The 23,450-nt window shown below is 32.8% G+C and overlaps 1 protein-coding gene across 3 annotated transcripts in view; it reads left to right on the top strand.

Moving 5' to 3' along the window:
• Nucleotides 1-13,466: 13,466 nt before the first annotated feature.
• The window catches only part of LOC139512174 (uncharacterized), a 30,005-nt gene continuing 20,021 nt past the window's right edge, over nucleotides 13,467-23,450 (top strand). Inside the window, exons 1-3 of one of the 3 annotated variants that reach the window (XM_071299584.1) lie at nucleotides 13,481-13,574; nucleotides 19,944-20,003; nucleotides 22,484-22,716. In XM_071299584.1, the coding sequence (XP_071155685.1) occupies nucleotides 19,978-20,003; nucleotides 22,484-22,716 (259 nt within the window). In that variant the 5' untranslated portion in view covers nucleotides 13,481-13,574; nucleotides 19,944-19,977. Of the gene's footprint in view, nucleotides 13,575-19,827; nucleotides 20,004-22,483; nucleotides 22,717-23,450 lie in introns of those variants that run through there. The other 2 variants (XM_071299586.1, XM_071299583.1) reach the window with 2 other exon arrangements.

Raw genomic sequence — 23,450 nt, 5'->3', positions numbered from 1 at the left:
CCGTTTTTTTTCTTCAATTCGTTTTTTAACGTCTTGCTATATTCAATATATATTTCAAAAAGACAAAAACTATCGATCAAACGAAAACTGTATAAAATGAGAAAAAAGCTTGTGTCATTAGTACAAATTATTGCTCCATTGCTTATTTCAGGGTTCAAACCCTACATGCCCTACACGTGGTAGCTTAGTTCGACTCCAAAACTATGTTTGACAGTTTCCCAGCCGACGGTAAGTGGCTCTGTCCGAGCGCTCCAGCTTTCTTTCACAATAAAAAAAGCTCGCCGCCATGAAATAACAAACAAAATGATTAAAGTGGCGTTAAAGACCAACAATGAATAAATCAATCATTGTATATTTCAGACGTTTCACACACAGATCTTATTTTTGTTAAACAAGGCGATATTTATTTGAATTTGACGATAGAGATTTTCCAGCATCGTATAATGATGAATTTGGACATGACTGTAATATGTGCTGCTGAACAAACTCTTCATCTTAGCAACTTTGTAATACCTATAAGAATGGAAGAATTTAAAGGAAATGTTATTTTCATCATTTGCAAACTATTTAACAGGAATGATTAAAATTTAGAAGTTTTGTTGGGATGAAAAGATGATAGCAACATGGGATTAAGGGACTTATTTTTGAAGGTTGGTGTGTCCATCATTTTACATATGTGGCAACCTTCTTGTTAAAGTCTTGTACCAATTTCAACTTTGTTTGAAAGTTTTTAAAGTTCCATTGCTAACTTAACGTCGACACCTCATAATGTAGAATATCTTTATTGAATAAAAAAGGGTGTTTTCTATTTTCGACGATTGCAAAATTTCTGAGTATGAATCGAACAGTCCCTATTCGAATGCTGCATTCACTATCTTATTAGACATGTCGTTGACATGCACTACTCTGCACCGCTGACAGTGTCTGTAAAGATTCCATGTGCAAAAAGAACAAAAACAGGGGTACAGAGTATTGTCCCTGCTAAACTGACGTGTGCACGTTTCAGCTCTGGGGTTCCCAGTGAAGACATTTTTTTTTCAGATAAAACATTTGAGGTACACAGTCTTCAAAAGGAAACAAAAGTTGAAAAGATGATGCTTGTCTCGGCTTATACTCAAGAATTTACTAATTCGGAACTGCTTAAACATGAAATGAAGTCACAAAACACGTGCGAATCGTCACTGCTTGAATAGGCAGAGTTGCCCATTATACAATTTGACATATAGTCCCAAAATGCCCCAATGATATAAACCATATAATACAAAAATATCATCAAGTTCACTATACAAGAAATAACATTACCATTACTTTTAGCATTTGATTTTTATATGTAAAAAAACACAGTACTTAAATATTTGATACATACAAAATGCCAGGAACTATATTTGTAGACAACCGATTACGAGCGACCAAACAGGTCACTTTTGAAAATCAGATCATTTCGTCTTTTTTTTTAATTTAGTTCTTTGAGTCTCTCTTTTGCTTTTTATTCTGCACTTAATTATGCATGACATAACATCTTAACTTCATGTTTTATTTAAAATATATACTTGTGTATTGTGCATCAATGTGACAATATGAAGTAAACGCCAATTAGACAGCAACCTAGCAACATTAATAATCAAGGATATATGCTTGGTTTGAGTGTAAGCCAGATATATACATTTAGTTTGACAGCATCTGAACGACAAAAATATCTTTTAAAGAACTATGCCTTCAGCTACCGTTTTTTTTCTTCAATTCGTTTTTTAACGTCTTGCTATATTCAATATATATTTCAAAAAGACGAAAACTGTATAAAATGAGAAAAAAGCTTGTGTCATTAGTACAAATTATTGCTCCATTGCTTATTTCAGGGTTCAAACCCTACATGCCCAACACGTGGTAGCTTAGTTCGACTCCAAAACTATGTTTGACAGTTTCCCAGCCGACGGTAAGTGGCTCTGTCCGAGCGCTCCAGCTTTCTTTCACAATAAAAAAAGCTCGCCGCCATGAAATAACAAACAAAATGATTAAAGTGGCGTTAAAGACCAACAATGAATAAATCAATCATTGTATATTTCAGACGTTTCACACACAGATCTTATTTTTGTTAAACAAGGCGATATTTATTTGAATTTGACGATAGAGATTTTCCAGCATCGTATAATGATGAATCTGGACATGACTGTAATATGTGCTGCTGAACAAACTCTTCATCTTAGCAACTTTGTAATACCTATAGGAATGGAAGAATTTAAAGGAAATGTTATTTTCATCATTTGCAAACTATTTAACAGGAATGATTAAAATTTAGCAGTTTTGTTGGGATGAAAAGATGATAGCAACATGGGATTAAGGGACTTATTTTTGAAGGTTGGTGTGTCCATCATTTTACATATGTGGCAACCTTCTTGTTAAAGTCTTGTACCAATTTCAACTTTTTTTTTTTTTTTTTTTTTTTTTAAAGTTCCATTGCTAACTTAACGTCGACACCTCATAATGTAGAATATCTTTATTGAATAAAAAAGGGTGTTTTCTATTTTCGACGATTGCAAAATTTCTGAGTATGAATCGAACAGTCCCTATTCGAATGCTGCATTCACTATCTTATTAGACATGTCGTTGACATGCACTACTCTGCACCGCTGACAGTGTCTGTAAAGATTCCATGTGCAAAAATGACAAAAACAGGGGTACAGAGTATTGTCCCTGCTAAACTGACGTGTGCACGTTTCAGCTCTGGGGTTCCCAGTGAAGACATTTTTTTTTCAGATAAAACATTTGAGGTACACAGTCTTCAAAAGGAAACAAAAGTTGAAAAGATGATGCTTGTCTCGGCTTATACTCAAGAATTTACTAATTCGGAACTGCTGAAACATGAAATGAAGTCACAAGACACGTGCGAATCGTCACTGCTTGAATAGGCAGAGTTGCCCATCATACAATTTGACATATATTCCCAAAATGCCCCAATGATATAAACCATATAATACAAAAATATCATCAAGTTCACTATACAAGAAATAACATTACCATTACTTTTAGCATTTGATTTTTACATGTAAAAAAACACAGTACTTAAATATTTGATACATACAAAATGCCAGGAACTATATTTGTAGACAACCGATTACGAGCGACCAAATTAAACAGGTCACTTTTGAAAATCAGATCATTTCGTCTTTTTTTTTAATTTAGTTCTTTGAGTCTCTCTTTTGCTTTTTTTTTCTGCACTTAATTATGCATGACATAACATCTTAACTTCATGTTTTATTTAAAATATATACTTGTGTATTGTGCATCAATGTGACAATATGAAGTAAACGCCAATTAGACAGCAACCTAGCAACATTAATAATCAAGGATATCTGCTTGGTTTGAGTGTAAGCAAGATATATACATTTAGTTTGACAGCATCTGAACGACAAAAATATCTTTTAAAGAACTATGCCTTCAGCTACCGTTTTTTTTTCCCTTCAATTCGTTTTTTAACGTCTTGCTATATTCAATATATATTTCAAAAAGACAAAAACTATCGATCAAACGAAAACTGTATAAAATGAGAAAAAAGCTTGTGTCATTAGTACAAATTATTGCTCCATTGCTTATTTCAGGGTTCAAACCCTACATGCTCTACACGTGGTAGCTTAGTTCGACTCCAAAACTATGTTTGACAGTTTCCCAGCCGACGGTAAGTGGCTCTGTCCGAGCGCTCCAGCTTTCTTTCACAATAAAAAAAGCTCGACGCCATGAAATAACAAACAAATGATTAAAGTGGCGTTAAAGACCAACAATGAATAAATCAATCATTGTATATTTCAGACGTTTCACGCACATCTTATTTTTGTTAAACAAGGCGATATTTATTTGAATTTGAATTTGACGATAGAGATTTTCCAGCATCGTATAATGATGAATCTGGACATGACTGTAATATGTGCTGCTGAACAAACTCTTCATCTTAGCAACTTTGTAATACCTATAGGAATGGAAGAATTTAAAGGAAATGTTATTTTCATCATTTGCAAACTATTTAACAGGAATGATTAAAATTTAGAAGTTTTGTTGAGATGAAAAGATGATAGCAACATGGGATTAAGGGACTTATTTTTGAAGGTTGGTGTGTCCATCATTTCACATATGTGGCAACCTTCTTGTTAAAGTCTTGTACCAATTTCAACTTTGTTTGAAAGTTTTTAAAGTTCCATTGCTAACTTAACGTCGACACCTCATAATGTAGAATATCTTTATTGAATAAAAAAGGGTGTTTTCTATTTTCGACGATTGCAAAATTTCTGAGTATGAATCGAACAGTCCCTATTCGAATGCTGCATTCACTATCTTATTAGACATGTCGTTGACATGCACTACTCTGCACCGCTGACAGTGTCTGTAAAGATTCCATGTGCAAAAAGACAAAAACAGGGGTACAGAGTATTGTCCCTGCTAAACTGACGTGTGCACGTTTCAGCTCTGGGGTTCCCAGTGAAGACATTTTTTTTTTCAGATAAAACATTTGAGGTACACAGTCTTCAAAAGGAAACAAAAGTTGAAAAGATGATGCTTGTCTCGGCTTATACTCAAGAATTTACTAATTCGGAACTGCTTAAACATGAAATGAAGTCACAAGACACGTGCGAATCGTCACTGCTTGAATAGGCAGAGTTGCCCATCATACAATTTGACATATAGTCCCAAAATGCCCCAATGATATAAACCATATAATACAAAAATATTATCAAGTTCACTATACTAGAAATAACATTACCATTACTTTTAGCATTTGATTTTTACATGTAAAAAAACACAGTACTTAAATATTTGATACATACAAAATGCCAGGAACTATATTTGTAGACAACCGATTACGAGCGACCAAATTAAACAGGTCACTTTTGAAAATCAGATCATTTCGTCTTTTTTTTTAATTTAGTTCTTTGAGTCTCTCTTTTGCTTTTTTTTTCTGCACTTAATTATGCATGACATAACATCTTAACTTCATGTTTTATTTAAAATATATACTTGTGTATTGTGCATCAATGTGACAATATGAAGTAAACGCCAATTAGACAGCAACCTAGCAACATTAATAATCAAGGATATCTGCTTGGTTTGAGTGTAAGCAAGATATATACATTTAGTTTGACAGCATCTGAACGACAAAAATATCTTTTAAAGAACTATGCCTTCAGCTACCGTTTTTTTTTTCCTTCAATTCGTTTTTTAACGTCTTGCTATATTCAATATATATTTCAAAAAGACAAAAACTATCGATCAAACGAAAACTGTATAAAATGAGAAAAAAGCTTGTGTCATTAGTACAAATTATTGCTCCATTGCTTATTTCAGGGTTCAAACCCTACATGCTCTACACGTGGTAGCTTAGTTCGACTCCAAAACTATGTTTGACAGTTTCCCAGCCGACGGTAAGTGGCTCTGTCCGAGCGCTCCAGCTTTCTTTCACAATAAAAAAAGCTCGACGCCATGAAATAACATACAAATGATTAAAGTGGCGTTAAAGACCAACAATGAATAAATCAATCATTGTATATTTCAGACGTTTCACGCACATCTTATTTTTGTTAAACAAGGCGATATTTATTTGAATTTGAATTTGACGATAGAGATTTTCCAGCATCGTATAATGATGAATCTGGACATGACTGTAATATGTGCTGCTGAACAAACTCTTCATCTTAGCAACTTTGTAATACCTATAGGAATGGAAGAATTTAAAGGAAATGTTATTTTCATCATTTGCAAACTATTTAACAGGAATGATTAAAATTTAGAAGTTTTGTTGGGATGAAAAGATGATAGCAACATGGGATTAAGGGACTTATTTTTGAAGGTTGGTGTGTCCATCATTTCACATATGTGGCAACCTTCTTGTTAAAGTCTTGTACCAATTTCAACTTTGTTTGAAAGTTTTTAAAGTTCCATTGCTAACTTAATGTCGACACCTCATAATGTAGAATATCTTTATTGAATAAAAAAGGGTGTTTTCTATTTTCGACGATTGCAAAATTTCTGAGTATGAATCGAACAGTCCCTATTCGAATGCTGCATTCACTATCTTATTAGACATGTCGTTGACATGCACTACTCTGCACCGCTGACAGTGTCTGTAAAGATTCCATGTGCAAAAAGACAAAAACAGGGGTACAGAGTATTGTCCCTGCTAAACTGACGTGTGCACGTTTCAGCTCTGGGGTTCCCAGTGAAGACATTTTTTTTTTCAGATAAAACATTTGAGGTACACAGTCTTCAAAAGGAAACAAAAGTTGAAAAGATGATGCTTGTCTCGGCTTATACTCAAGAATTTACTAATTCGGAACTGCTTAAACATGAAATGAAGTCACAAGACACGTGCGAATCGTCACTGCTTGAATAGGCAGAGTTGCCCATCATACAATTTGACATATAGTCCCAAAATGCCCCAATGATATAAACCATATAATACAAAAATATTATCAAGTTCACTATACTAGAAATAACATTACCATTACTTTTAGCATTTGATTTTTACATGTAAAAAAACACAGTACTTAAATATTTGATACATACAAAATGCCAGGAACTATATTTGTAGACAACCGATTACGAGCGACCAAATTAAACAGGTCACTTTTGAAAATCAGATCATTTCGTCTTTTTTTTTAATTTAGTTCTTTGAGTCTCTCTTTTGCTTTTTTTTTCTGCACTTAATTATGCATGACATAACATCTTAACTTCATGTTTTATTTAAAATATATACTTGTGTATTGTGCATCAATGTGACAATATGAAGTAAACGCCAATTAGACAGCAACCTAGCAACATTAATAATCAAGGATATCTGCTTGGTTTGAGTGTAAGCAAGATATATACATTTAGTTTGACAGCATCTGAACGACAAAAATATCTTTTAAAGAACTATGCCTTCAGCTACCGTTTTTTTTTTCCTTCAATTCGTTTTTTAACGTCTTGCTATATTCAATATATATTTCAAAAAGACAAAAACTATCGATCAAACGAAAACTGTATAAAATGAGAAAAAAGCTTGTGTCATTAGTACAAATTATTGCTCCATTGCTTATTTCAGGGTTCAAACCCTACATGCTCTACACGTGGTAGCTTAGTTCGACTCCAAAACTATGTTTGACAGTTTCCCAGCCGACGGTAAGTGGCTCTGTCCGAGCGCTCCAGCTTTCTTTCACAATAAAAAAAGCTCGACGCCATGAAATAACATACAAATGATTAAAGTGGCGTTAAAGACCAACAATGAATAAATCAATCATTGTATATTTCAGACGTTTCACGCACATCTTATTTTTGTTAAACAAGGCGATATTTATTTGAATTTGAATTTGACGATAGAGATTTTCCAGCATCGTATAATGATGAATCTGGACATGACTGTAATATGTGCTGCTGAACAAACTCTTCATCTTAGCAACTTTGTAATACCTATAGGAATGGAAGAATTTAAAGGAAATGTTATTTTCATCATTTGCAAACTATTTAACAGGAATGATTAAAATTTAGAAGTTTTGTTGGGATGAAAAGATGATAGCAACATGGGATTAAGGGACTTATTTTTGAAGGTTGGTGTGTCCATCATTTCACATATGTGGCAACCTTCTTGTTAAAGTCTTGTACCAATTTCAACTTTGTTTGAAAGTTTTTAAAGTTCCATTGCTAACTTAATGTCGACACCTCATAATGTAGAATATCTTTATTGAATAAAAAAGGGTGTTTTCTATTTTCGACGATTGCAAAATTTCTGAGTATGAATCGAACAGTCCCTATTCGAATGCTGCATTCACTATCTTATTAGACATGTCGTTGACATGCACTACTCTGCACCGCTGACAGTGTCTGTAAAGATTCCATGTGCAAAAAGACAAAAACAGGGGTACAGAGTATTGTCCCTGCTAAACTGACGTGTGCACGTTTCAGCTCTGGGGTTCCCAGTGAAGACATTTTTTTTTTCAGATAAAACATTTGAGGTACACAGTCTTCAAAAGGAAACAAAAGTTGAAAAGATGATGCTTGTCTCGGCTTATACTCAAGAATTTACTAATTCGGAACTGCTTAAACATGAAATGAAGTCACAAGACACGTGCGAATCGTCACTGCTTGAATAGGCAGAGTTGCCCATCATACAATTTGACATATAGTCCCAAAATGCCCCAATGATATAAACCATATAATACAAAAATATTATCAAGTTCACTATACTAGAAATAACATTACCATTACTTTTAGCATTTGATTTTTACATGTAAAAAAACACAGTACTTAAATATTTGATACATACAAAATGCCAGGAACTATATTTGTAGACAACCGATTACGAGCGACCAAATTAAACAGGTCACTTTTGAAAATCAGATCATTTCGTCTTTTTTTTTAATTTAGTTCTTTGAGTCTCTCTTTTGCTTTTTTTTTCTGCACTTAATTATGCATGACATAACATCTTAACTTCATGTTTTATTTAAAATATATACTTGTGTATTGTGCATCAATGTGACAATATGAAGTAAACGCCAATTAGACAGCAACCTAGCAACATTAATAATCAAGGATATCTGCTTGGTTTGAGTGTAAGCAAGATATATACATTTAGTTTGACAGCATCTGAACGACAAAAATATCTTTTAAAGAACTATGCCTTCAGCTACCGTTTTTTTTTTCCTTCAATTCGTTTTTTAACGTCTTGCTATATTCAATATATATTTCAAAAAGACAAAAACTATCGATCAAACGAAAACTGTATAAAATGAGAAAAAAGCTTGTGTCATTAGTACAAATTATTGCTCCATTGCTTATTTCAGGGTTCAAACCCTACATGCTCTACACGTGGTAGCTTAGTTCGACTCCAAAACTATGTTTGACAGTTTCCCAGCCGACGGTAAGTGGCTCTGTCCGAGCGCTCCAGCTTTCTTTCACAATAAAAAAAGCTCGACGCCATGAAATAACAAACAAATGATTAAAGTGGCGTTAAAGACCAACAATGAATAAATCAATCATTGTATATTTCAGACGTTTCACGCACATCTTATTTTTGTTAAACAAGGCGATATTTATTTGAATTTGAATTTGACGATAGAGATTTTCCAGCATCGTATAATGATGAATCTGGACATGACTGTAATATGTGCTGCTGAACAAACTCTTCATCTTAGCAACTTTGTAATACCTATAGGAATGGAAGAATTTAAAGGAAATGTTATTTTCATCATTTGCAAACTATTTAACAGGAATGATTAAAATTTAGAAGTTTTGTTGGGATGAAAAGATGATAGCAACATGGGATTAAGGGACTTATTTTTGAAGGTTGGTGTGTCCATCATTTCACATATGTGGCAACCTTCTTGTTAAAGTCTTGTACCAATTTCAACTTTGTTTGAAAGTTTTTAAAGTTCCATTGCTAACTTAATGTCGACACCTCATAATGTAGAATATCTTTATTGAATAAAAAAGGGTGTTTTCTATTTTCGACGATTGCAAAATTTCTGAGTATGAATCGAACAGTCCCTATTCGAATGCTGCATTCACTATCTTATTAGACATGTCGTTGACATGCACTACTCTGCACCGCTGACAGTGTCTGTAAAGATTCCATGTGCAAAAAGACAAAAACAGGGGTACAGAGTATTGTCCCTGCTAAACTGACGTGTGCACGTTTCAGCTCTGGGGTTCCCAGTGAAGACATTTTTTTTTTCAGATAAAACATTTGAGGTACACAGTCTTCAAAAGGAAACAAAAGTTGAAAAGATGATGCTTGTCTCGGCTTATACTCAAGAATTTACTAATTCGGAACTGCTTAAACATGAAATGAAGTCACAAGACACGTGCGAATCGTCACTGCTTGAATAGGCAGAGTTGCCCATCATACAATTTGACATATAGTCCCAAAATGCCCCAATGATATAAACCATATAATACAAAAATATTATCAAGTTCACTATACTAGAAATAACATTACCATTACTTTTAGCATTTGATTTTTACATGTAAAAAAACACAGTACTTAAATATTTGATACATACAAAATGCCAGGAACTATATTTGTAGACAACCGATTACGAGCGACCAAATTAAACAGGTCACTTTTGAAAATCAGATCATTTCGTCTTTTTTTTTAATTTAGTTCTTTGAGTCTCTCTTTTGCTTTTTTTTTCTGCACTTAATTATGCATGACATAACATCTTAACTTCATGTTTTATTTAAAATATATACTTGTGTATTGTGCATCAATGTGACAATATGAAGTAAACGCCAATTAGACAGCAACCTAGCAACATTAATAATCAAGGATATCTGCTTGGTTTGAGTGTAAGCAAGATATATACATTTAGTTTGACAGCATCTGAACGACAAAAATATCTTTTAAAGAACTATGCCTTCAGCTACCGTTTTTTTTTTCCTTCAATTCGTTTTTTAACGTCTTGCTATATTCAATATATATTTCAAAAAGACAAAAACTATCGATCAAACGAAAACTGTATAAAATGAGAAAAAAGCTTGTGTCATTAGTACAAATTATTGCTCCATTGCTTATTTCAGGGTTCAAACCCTACATGCTCTACACGTGGTAGCTTAGTTCGACTCCAAAACTATGTTTGACAGTTTCCCAGCCGACGGTAAGTGGCTCTGTCCGAGCGCTCCAGCTTTCTTTCACAATAAAAAAAGCTCGACGCCATGAAATAACAAACAAATGATTAAAGTGGCGTTAAAGACCAACAATGAATAAATCAATCATTGTATATTTCAGACGTTTCACGCACATCTTATTTTTGTTAAACAAGGCGATATTTATTTGAATTTGAATTTGACGATAGAGATTTTCCAGCATCGTATAATGATGAATCTGGACATGACTGTAATATGTGCTGCTGAACAAACTCTTCATCTTAGCAACTTTGTAATACCTATAGGAATGGAAGAATTTAAAGGAAATGTTATTTTCATCATTTGCAAACTATTTAACAGGAATGATTAAAATTTAGAAGTTTTGTTGGGATGAAAAGATGATAGCAACATGGGATTAAGGGACTTATTTTTGAAGGTTGGTGTGTCCATCATTTCACATATGTGGCAACCTTCTTGTTAAAGTCTTGTACCAATTTCAACTTTGTTTGAAAGTTTTTAAAGTTCCATTGCTAACTTAATGTCGACACCTCATAATGTAGAATATCTTTATTGAATAAAAAAGGGTGTTTTCTATTTTCGACGATTGCAAAATTTCTGAGTATGAATCGAACAGTCCCTATTCGAATGCTGCATTCACTATCTTATTAGACATGTCGTTGACATGCACTACTCTGCACCGCTGACAGTGTCTGTAAAGATTCCATGTGCAAAAAGACAAAAACAGGGGTACAGAGTATTGTCCCTGCTAAACTGACGTGTGCACGTTTCAGCTCTGGGGTTCCCAGTGAAGACATTTTTTTTTCAGATAAAACATTTGAGGTACACAGTCTTCAAAAGGAAACAAAAGTTGAAAAGATGATGCTTGTCTCGGCTTATACTCAAGAATTTACTAATTCGGAACTGCTGAAACATGAAATGAAGTCACAAGACACGTGCGAATCGTCACTGCTTGAATAGGCAGAGTTGCCCATCATACAATTTGACATATAGTCCCAAAATGCCCCAATGATATAAACCATATAATACAAAAATATTATCAAGTTCACTATACTAGAAATAACATTACCATTACTTTTAGCATTTGATTTTTACATGTAAAAAAACACAGTACTTAAATATTTGATACATACAAAATGCCAGGAACTATATTTGTAGACAACCGATTACGAGCGACCAAACAGGTCACTTTTGAAAATCAGATCATTTCGTCTTTTTTTTTAATTTAGTTCTTTGAGTCTCTCTTTTGCTTTTTTTTTCTGCACTTAATTATGCATGACATAACATCTTAACTTCATGTTTTATTTAAAATATATACTTGTGTATTGTGCATCAATGTGACAATATGAAGTAAACGCCAATTAGACAGCAACCTAGCAACATTTAAAGATTATAGGGGGCATTACGATGTGGATATTAAGCAAATAAGGATGTCTATAAAAAAACAACAACAAGTAAGCTGGGAAAATACAGGAAAATCATATTAAAATTGAGAATGGTAATGGGGAATGTGTCAAAGAGACAACAACTCGACCATAGAGCAGACAACAGCTGAGGTCCACCACTGCCAGGGTCTTTGCTAACTTATAATTTCAGACGATTTAAAACAAAAAAATGGATATCCCATAAATCTGATTCTATGAAAATATATGATAAACAGAATAATACATGGCAAAATCCGTATCGCATGCTGTATCACAACTCGACCAATATCAGCCCTCGGGACCTTCTGCCTTCGGGACTGATATTGGTTTCTCGTGGTGATACAGCATGCGATACGGATTTTGCCATGTATTATTCTATATATACTTTATATTTCGCTGTTTGTCTTTTTGTCGTCTCACTCTGGTAATGGCGTTTATTTCTTTTTCAACGACAACGCATGCAATTCATATTTCTTGTTTTAAAATTCTTCTCTCCGTCATAAATATGCATGAAATATTTGCCACTGTAGAAAACAACAATCAATCAATCATATCTCATCTTGAAATGCAGATATATAGTGACTTTAATCGTTATCAAATAATTAATTGATAACAGATTCGATTAATCCTTTGATCAAATATAAACAATCTCGTCAATCTCCTATAATTTAAAATTTCCGATTCAAAGAAAAAAACAGTTTTACTGAATATTAAAGTTAGCAAGTCACGCTATATCGTCTAAAGTAATAAAATGACGTTCTGTATGGTGGATAGAAGAGGGACGAAAGATACCAAAGGGACAGTCAAACTCATAAATCTAAAACAAACTGACAACGCCATGGCTAAAAATGAAAAAGACAAACAGAAAAACAATAGCACACACGACACAACATAGAAAACTAAAGAATAAACAACACGAACCCCACCAAAAACTAGGGGTGATCTCAGGTGCTCCGGAAGGGTAAGCAGATCCTGCTCCACATGTGGCACCCGTCGTGTTGCTTATGTGATTACAAATCCGGTAAATAGTCTAATTCGGTAGGTCACATTCATGAAAGGGAAGGGGATTGTAGTTACGACGTAAGGAACATATCCGATATCATTTGTGAAACGGTTATTATAGAATATACTATGATGATGTTCCAGGTTGATGTAACTAAAAATTTTAAATTGTATGAGTTTGAGATTTTATAAGTTCGCTGAACAAAGCGGCATAACTCAGACATAAATTGACTTTTAATTTTAAAGAGATACGTTATTTGCATTGTTAACACATGAATGAGATTCTTACATTGTAAAATGTGTAATGATACTTTTATTAAGCAAATTTAAAAGGCAAAACAAAAAAAATCCTATGATATGCAAAATAAAATATATAAAAAGAATGAATTAAAGTCATAGGTAATACATTATTTTAATTTCGAAAGCTCATGTCGACATTTTAAACTTTGTTTGACTTCCTCGAAAGAAGCTATAAAATCATTATGACGTTTATATTGTAAAATATACCTGAGACTGCTCGATTCCAAGGTAAGACACGTTTACCTCATAGGTGTATATAGTATATAAAATGTTGTATTCCGATTTTTCTTATCGTCTTAAAAAATGCAAAAAAAACAACTTAATATATCTCCCCCCTTTTTATTGATATTGTATTTACATTTTATCATAGATCAAATTTATTCGTTCAGTGTATGTTTGGGTTTTTTTTTGTTAATATATCTTTTGATTGAGTAAAGCCATTTCAATTGACATTTTATAGTGTGTCTTTCTATGTTGGGATGTTATATTCTGGTTCGTCCTAAATCAGGAACCTTTGTTCAGTGGTTGCCGTTTGTAGATGTGGTTCATACGTGTTTCTCGTTCCTTGTTTTTATATAGATAAGACCGATGGTTTTCCTGTTTGAATGGTTTTACATTAGTAATTTTTGGGGTACTTCATAAGTTGCAGTTCGGTGTGAGCCACGGCTCAGTATTTCTTTGACCAGAAACGTTACCAACTTTAGATAGAAAGAATTATTATGTTGCGTTTGAATTGTTAGTCCATGATAGTTATAACCAAAAACAAGTTTATATGATGTGGATTTATCTGTATTTAATACTGAGATCCAGAACTGATATAACAGAGTTTTGATATCGAAATAGCCGTTTCAATAGATACCTGATATGTTCTTTCCAAGTTGAAAAACAGATAAGTTATATAAACATTTGAAAAGTAAGTATATATAGGAAATTAACAAGAGCAGTTGTTGATAATTGATATTTAATATATTTTGATCAATATATCTTGATACATATTTTATTATGAACAACTAATTGTTATGTTAGTTATATTTAATCAAAAGGAATTTGATTCGAGCGTCACTGATGAGTCTTTTGTAGCCGAAACGCGGGTCTGGCGCAAATACCAAATTTAATGGTATCTATGAGAAGTTTATTTATTAGCAATTACTGCTGAAATATGTAAAAATGTACATGAGTTAGAATATGCGCAGCATTCCAGTAAAAGGTAAGACCAGTGATGCCGTGTTATATTGTTGTTACGAGTAAAAGCTTGCCATTCTTGATAATATCGATATGAAAGATGTACCCATAATGATTGTTCATCTTAATTTTTTGTTAATGTGGAATATTAATTTCTCGGAAGTTGCTTTGCACGTTACATTACAAATTACAGGGATCTTTATTATAAGTAAGAAGATGTGATATGAGTTTCATTAAGACAACTCTCTATCCAAGTCACAATTTGTAAAAAGTAAACCCTTATAGGTCAACGTGACATATAATCTCAAAACTGTGTTTTTTTTAATGACAAACTATTTAAAATGATATAAATATGTACTGGCAGAATGGTGATAGATCGGAAAATGGAACATAAGTACATGTTTTGCAAGCTGGTATGTCAGTAACTGCTAGTAGTCCCCTGTTTATCATTATCATTTGACTTAATTTCTTCTGTTACCATGGTTACCTATTCTGACACATATATCTACTTGTATACCACCAGGGACATCTTCTCGGGCTTCCTTTGAACTTAATGTTATTGTGCGTAATAATGGGTGTTTGTTTATAATGCATTGGCAAGAGGTTTTAGGGAGAGGGTTGACATCTCACAAAACGTGTTTAACCCCGCCGCATTCTTGCGCCTTTTCCAAGTCAGTAGCATCTGGCCTTTGTTAGACTTTTAAACTCGTTTTATTTTCTAACTTTAGTTCATTTATATGTTTTGGAGTTTTGTGGGATGAACTAGTACACAGTTTTGTTTATGAGCCAGCTGTAGACCGCCTCCGGGTGCGAGATGTTCTCGCTGTGTTGAAGACCCTTTGGTTTTCTTTGGCTGTTGTCTGCTCTTTGTTCGGGTTGTTGTCTCTTTGACACATTCCCCATTTCCATTCTAATTTACATAGAACAAGTAAAAAGTGTTTGCGTTTACTTTTCTATACATTGGCTAGAGGTATGGGGGAGGGTTGAGATCTCATAAACATGTTTAACCCCGCAGCATTTTTGCGCCTGTCCCAAGTCAGGAGCCTCTGGCCTTTGTTAGTCTTGTTTTATTTTAATTTTAGTTTCTTGTGTACAATTTGGAAATTAGTATGGCGTTCATTATCACTGAACTAGTATATATTTGTTTAGGGGACAGCTGAGGGACGCCTCCGGGTGCGGGAATTTCTCGCTACATTGAAGACCTGTTGATGACCTTCTGCTGTTGTTTTTTCTATGGTCGGGTTGTTGTCTCTTTGGCACATTCCCCATTTCCATTCTCAATTGCATTGCATATGAAACCATAAACGTATTTAACCTCTGCCAACACTATACCAAACCAGGCTATCTGGACCATGTGGTGTTGGTTCTTGTTTGTCTCTGTTTGTATGTCTGTTCTGGTATGAGTCTTGTGGTCTGAACACTTCATATTTTTTGTCATTTCATATAAATCTTTTTATGAACTATTTTTTTATTCATGACAGCAAAATGACGGAAAGACGGGAACTATTACAATAATATTTCGTCATGCAACCATACATAAATTTAATATTGAATTGTGACCAATTCCATTCTAATTGACAAAACTGGCCAGGGCCGTAACTACATTGAGGCAAATGAGGCAAATGCCTCATGTTTGAAATTTCAAAAAAAAACACAAAAAAAACCAACTGAAACAAAAATATTGTCAAATTGTTTTGACGGAAAGTGTCTTGCAAGAAGCCAGTTCTCTTCACTCTCTGGTGTAGCCCTTCATGTTTTTCGTGATCCATGTTTCTATTTTACTTTTTGTTATCAGAGTTGATGGTCTATTGTTTGTACTTCTATGTCCCGGGTTTGTCTTTTGTTAATTTATTGTCCTACTTAATGACTATAGTCTGAGTGTTGGGTTTCATTTGTAACCGTGTGGTTTTGCAATGTTGCATGCCAACCGATGTCCAGACAATGTGCGAGAACATATTTTAGAATATACGATGCTACAAGACACAGAAATGAATCGTCGTTTCTGCATGGAGAATTGAACTTGATATCAAAGAGAACAAAACTGGTTTTTTTTCGTAGATAAAACTAGAAAGCTGACATGGTTTAAATTGAAATATGGTCACAAATTCCACGGTATCAAAAAAATTGAAAAAAACCCAACAACAATGTATTGCCATATGACCTTTTACATTGAAGGGTTACCCTTGCATTAAGTCATGTTAAGACTCTTTTAACAGAAAAAAGGAATATTGAGTACACGTGCACAGAACCTAATCGCACACAAAGTCAATGTATAGAAAAATACGAATGATCAATAGTTATTGTTAAAGTTTAATTCCTGTTCTTCATCTTGATAGTTGCTGGATGGTTTCCAATAATAAAAGAATCATTAATATCGTAAAACAAGATTAAAATGGTCCCTAGTGTCGACTTTAACAGTACTAGTACTTAAAGTATAATACTGCACTGTCACTATATTTAAATCTAGTCATAAGAAAATCACCAAAGTCTAAGTACAATACAAGACAAAAACAGACAGACAGACAGATTCGGTATTAAGGATTATGAGAATTACGATTTTTGCTTTATCCATCATATATATATAAATCGATCTTTTTTTACTGGTATCCCTAAAACCTGAAAGTCTTAAAATACAACGATTTTTTTTTTTTTGCTATGAGACTAGAATATTGTTGAAAAAATAGCTCAGAATGCACGATTTTGCATTATTTTTCTCAGAGCGTCTGGGGGGCCTTAAGCGCCCCGCCCCCGACCCCTCGCCAAAAATTTTTCGCCTCGCTACGCTCGGCGAATATTTTGCCTCATTTTAAAAGAGGCTAGTTACGGTCTTCCTGACAAATGAAATATACGTACTATATAGGAACTAAAGCAAAATAATGCTAAATACATTTGGGCGTCCGAACCGCATCTATGAATTTTACCTTCATCATGAACGTTCATTCCATACATTTGAAAGCCAGAAATGTGTACATACGTTGAACACTAGGAGGAGCTTTGTCAATTGAAAAGAAATTATAGCCAAATTCCGCTAACTTAAAGGTCAACATTGCCCGAGGGAGTAGAAATCTTCGTTTCTTTGCAATTTTCTTATTTTTCTCAACGGGTAAACAGTTTTTTTACATAGGATACCGGCCATTCATGTCAGTTCTAAGTAACTGACTTTTTTTCTATTAGGATTCCACCTTATTAAAAAAAAGTACGCATAGCATACTGTTATGTACGGAAGCGTATTAGGGACATAGAAAAAATAAAATTGGCAGTGAACTTTTTTTTCAAAGTCGAAATTTTGACTTTTCAAATCTCGAAATTTTGACTTTTCAAATCCCGAAATTTTGACATAAACTTGAAATTTTGACTTTCAAAAATCTTGAAATTTCGACTTTTTGAAAAGTCGAATATATTGACTTTTTTGAAACTCGAAATTTCGACTTATGAAAAGTCGATATTTTTACTTTAAACTCGAAATTTTGACTTTTTTAAACTCAAAATTTCGACTTTTATAAAACTCAAAATTTCGACTTATTTTAAACTCGAAATTTCAACTTATTTTAAATTCAAAATTTCGACTTTTTGTAAACTCAAAATTTCGACTTTTTTAAAACTCGAAATTTTGACTTATTTTAAACTCGAAATTTTGACTTATTTTAAACTCAAAATTTCGACTTTTTGTAAACTCAAAATTTCGATTTTTTTTTTTACAATCGAAATTTTGACTTTGATCTCTTTTAAAACTTTGATGTTAGTATTCAAACACAGTTATTACAATTTTAGAAGGATTAGACATGGACGCAAATTATTAAAGCGTCATCAACACATTTTGGCAATTTATATTTTGAAATAGGTTTTGTTCCATGTTTTAGTTCCCACGACACTGTCATAGAATCGTCATATCTGAGAACATATAACATCGCAGTTTCAAAGGCCTGTTTGATTTCCCAATAGCAAGTCACTGACTTTGCCTTTTTTAAACAATGGTAAATCAAGAAGCCAAAAATGCCATGCATATTCAGGACGACAAATGAGCTGCTCGGTTTTCTAGTTTGGGAATTTTGAAATAAATAAATGGTTCTTTTTTTCTGGAATATTGATTAAACTCTACAAGTTGACATTCTTATGACACAACTATTAACCCTTGTCTTTATATATCAGACTGTTGAATAAAAATGAGTCGTAACATGGGTGTATCGGAATAACGGGGTTGTCTTGATACACATATCTGAAGTCCAGACTTGAAATATGTATTTGAACGTGAAACATATTTTATTTATTCTTCGGCAAAAACAAGATTTTCTATCTAAAATAACCTCTTTAAAATGGTTTAGTTTATTAAAATGTGCTTATTAAGTTTATGATGTATATGGCTCTCCGCTTGCTGATATAAATGACTGTGAATGTGGTAATCGCAAACGTATAAAGACTTTTTATAAAGAAAATTCAAAATTTTGAGTTTAAAACAAGTCGAAATTTTGAGTTAAAAAGAAGTCGAAATTTCGAGTTTAGAAAAACCGAAATTTCCAGTTTTAAAAAAGGTCGAAATTTTGAGTTTAAGTCGAAATTTCGACTTTTTATAAAGGCAAAATTTCGAATTCTAAAAAAGTCAAAATTTCGACTCTTTGAAAAGTCGAAATTTCAAGATTTTAGAAAGTCAAAATTTCAAGATAAGAACAGTTAAAATTTCGAGTTAAAGTCGAAATTTTAAGATTTGAAATGTCAAAATTTCGACTTTGAAAAAAAAGTTCACTACTACTTTTATTTTTTCTATGTCCCTAATACGCTTCCGTAGTTATGGTATAAACGAATAAACCCGTATAGTCGTTGTCAATGGATTTTACGGTCTGGGACATTTATTAAATACAAATGTAATAATTTATTTTCACATATATATATGTATAATCGATTTAAATCACGCACAAAATCGTATTATATAAGGAAGAATATCTAATGAATTCTTTTTTAAATACTTCTTTTGATACAACTTAATATTCAATTTTCTGCATATAAAACCAGGTCAATCCTATCATTATGCATGTATTCTATTACTACATGTAGGTATCTTTCGGATTTTTTCCCAAAAAAAAAATAATTTTAAGATAATAGATCTTTGTCAGGATACTCATCTTCAAGATAATATTGTGTAAAACAGCACCAGACATATTATATACAAAAGTTGATGGAAACAAATGAACCGTCAACAAACCAGGAAGTTTTTGTATCATAACAAATATTTTGATTGTTCCTGTGTTTCCACAATTATGAGGAACCTTTCTATATATTCATTTTACACATGACCATCCTGTCTGTATTCAACGATGAGTTAATAAATGACCTAGTTCTCTTTAAACTATTTTTTTTTTTTGCATTTGCTTTTACCTTTAAATGCATACAAAGCATTGAACGATTTTTTTAAAATTCCAGACTGAGATGAGGTCTACACTTACTTTATACCTACATGCATTATAACAGTAATATATTCAGGTATGACAAACCTATCTTATTATAAGTGTATTTTCTAATTGATTTCATATACTTATATTAGTACTAATTGTTTTTATTTTCATTTAACTAATAAATCGTATTAAATACTTTTCCCTTTTTATTTCATATATAAATATTAGTATAACAAATGAAAATCTCATACTGAAAATAGTATTTAATAATTTTAATCAAAAGGGATAATTTTTAGACTGGATTTCAAATAAGGAAAACACAATGTGTCTATTCATTTTATGTTTAAATATTTCAACCTTCCAAAAATGTATATATACACTATTGTCAATCGCGTCTAGGCATGTGCCATTTTATTTATTTAAATACGTGCTTATATACTGTAACTTCGATGTCAAACTCTTGAAAAGAAATAAAAACGAGTTTTAAAACTGTAGAAAAAAACACCTTCACAAAAGAACCTCAATAGTTATGGATATGTACGACTGCAATTAATATTTACGATCCCTCTATAAAACTTTAATTGGCTAAGAAATGGGAATTTATTCCAAATGGAATCATGAATGAAAGAGGGGCGAAAGATACCAGAAGGACAGTCAAACTCATAGATCGAAAATAAACTCACAACGCCATGGCTAAAAAATAAAAAAACAAGCAGACAAATAATAGTACACAAGACACAACATAGAAAACTAAAGACTAAACAACACGAACCCCACCAAAATCAGTGCAAAAGCACTTACGCCATTTTTTAAATTGAGGAAGCAATTCGAAGCACGGCTCCTGTAATTGATTGCGATATTTATTCCGTATATTTATATAAACAGATTGTCTGCATTTCAAAAAACACAATTGAAAGTAAGAGGATTACTTGTCTTTTTTTTTTAAACCATTATTTTTTTTATAAAATATTGTTGAGGGAGGAGATGGAGGTTTACAGAATAGATAATAATGGGCACAACATATATGAATGTGACCTACCGAATTATACTATTTACCGGATTTGTTATCACCTAAGCAACACGACGGGTGCCACATGTGGAGCAGGATTTACTTACCCTTCCGGAACACCTGAGATCACCCCTAGTTTTTTTATTCTTAAGTTTTCTATGTTGTGGCATGTGTGGTGTTGTTTGTTTGTCTTTTTTTCATTTTTAGCCATGGCGTTGTCAGTTTGTTTTAGATTTATGAGTTTGACTGTCCCTTTGGTATCTTTCGTCCCTCTATTATATAAAAAATAGATTTTTTTTAAAATTAAAGAATAGAAAACAATGAGGTGATAGAATATAAAGAATTATTATAGAGAATAATGGACAAAAGTTTATAAGTAGAAAAAAATGGCATAAAAATTTAAAGAATCCTGAAATGAAGAATCCCCAATCCAGATCTCCATTGGTTTGTGATACATTGAATATGATATCTATATATGAAAAGTGTCAATGTTATGGAATTGGAATGCTGTGACTGTGTTTTAACTGTTAAAATATAAAAAAAAATCCTTTTCAATAGAATATTTATGAAATAATTGCTAATTAGTATAACGTCTTAGCCGTCTATTCAATATTGAAGAGTAATAAGCACGCAAAACAGGACAGTCCCGGACTCGAATTGACTTAACAATTTATTTATACGAATTCCTTGATTTTGCCGTTTGAATCAGACTTTTTTCAGGCGGTTTCATGGCGTAATAATGAGCAGTAGTATTACAAAGAACAATGGTTATATTGAAAAATCATAACAAAACAAGAATGTGTCCACAGTACACGGATGCCCCACTCGCACTATCATTTTCTATGTTTAGTGGACCGTGAAATTGGAATAAATTCTCTAATTTGGCATTAAAATTAGAAAGATCATATCATAGGGCACATGTATACTAAGTTTCAAGTTGATTGGACTTCAACTTCATCAAAAAGTACCTTGACCAAAAACATTAACCTGAAGCGAGACAGACGGACGGACGAACGAACGAACGGACGGACGAACGAACGGACGGACAGACAGACAGACAGATAGACAGACAGACAGACAGACAGACAGACAGACAGACAGACAGACAGACAGACAGACAGACAGACAGACAGACGGACGGACGAACGGACGCACAGACCAGAAAACATAATGCCCCTCTACTATCGTAGGTGGGGCATAAAAACTTTAATATACTAGTAAACGCTGTTAATGTAAAGATCATTTTGTCTTTTTGTCTAAATCGATTAACAATGGAACGCTACTTTTTTTGCTCTTCCTTATACTTTGATACTTTCCGTAAATAAAACTTCTTGGCCTTTCAATTTTTTGCCCGTTCTTTCATTCATATCTGATATAAGTACAGTAAATTTATTCTTCCCAGTTCCTATATCGTTATGAAAAATTGTGTTCATCATGGTCCTACTCTTAACCATCTTCGCGAGCCCAGTGTTACGATCCAGTCCCCGGAGTGACTACTAAATTATACATATACGTATGCATAATAATACAGAATGTGATTTTTTATTCCTTTGTTACAGCATGATATTCGTTTTGAAGTTCGTCTCTTTGTTACTCCTAACACATGAAGCAGGAGCTGAGGTTTCTCTGATGAATGGAGATGTTATTATAAATGGACTTTTTGATATATATGATTCGAATAATGGCAGATGCTCTTCAGTTATCAGTCCAGCCTCTGTTAAAAACTATGAAGCAATAAAGTGGACATTACGGATGATCAACAGTAACAATTATGTACCTGGAATTAAAATTGGTAATACTTGGTCATTTGATTATCATTTTAACGATTGTTTTTTGTTTTAATTTAAAGTGAACAATAGAAGTAACATTGTTTTAATCTACAATCAAATTAATAGATGCAAGAGGTCTTTTCCAGGGAAATTAAATTAAATTTTGCTATTTTGATTTGAATAATGGCAGATGTTCTTCAGAAATCAGTCCAATTCCTCTGTTGAAAACTATGAAGCAAAAAAGGGGACATTACGGATGATTCAACAGCAACAATTATGTACCGGAAATTAAAATTGGTAATACTTGAAAAGTCATTTGATAATCATTTTAACGATTGTTTATAGCAAACACTAGTATTAATATTGTTTAAATCTACAAATTAATGGATGCATGTGGTCTTTTCACCGAAAATTTAATTTAGTTTGATATTTTGACAATACTTTTTGTACTAATAACCACTACAGGCTGCCTATTTGAAATCAATTGTACAATGCGCTAAGCTTTTTATTTTATGCATATGTCTTTTAGGCTAGTAACCCCTAAACAAATAAAGTAACAAGAATAAAATTCTACAATTTTAAGCTTGAAAAAACTGTATCCTACAAAATAAATTAAAAGAGTATATGAGACAAGTATCGAGTCTTAAAATTGGAATCTATGTCGTCAAAGTCTTGACACAATACAAGTAACTTCTTTTTACAAATTTTTGCACTAGTCATTGGTATTTCTCCAAAACGTGACATTGAGTTAACTGAC

This window comes from Mytilus edulis, chromosome 2 (genome assembly GCF_963676685.1).
Source record: "Mytilus edulis chromosome 2, xbMytEdul2.2, whole genome shotgun sequence".
NCBI lineage: Eukaryota > Metazoa > Mollusca > Bivalvia > Mytilida > Mytilidae > Mytilus > Mytilus edulis.
The sequence above is the reverse complement of the archived record's forward strand: the minus strand, read 5'-3'. Positions and strand labels throughout refer to the sequence as shown.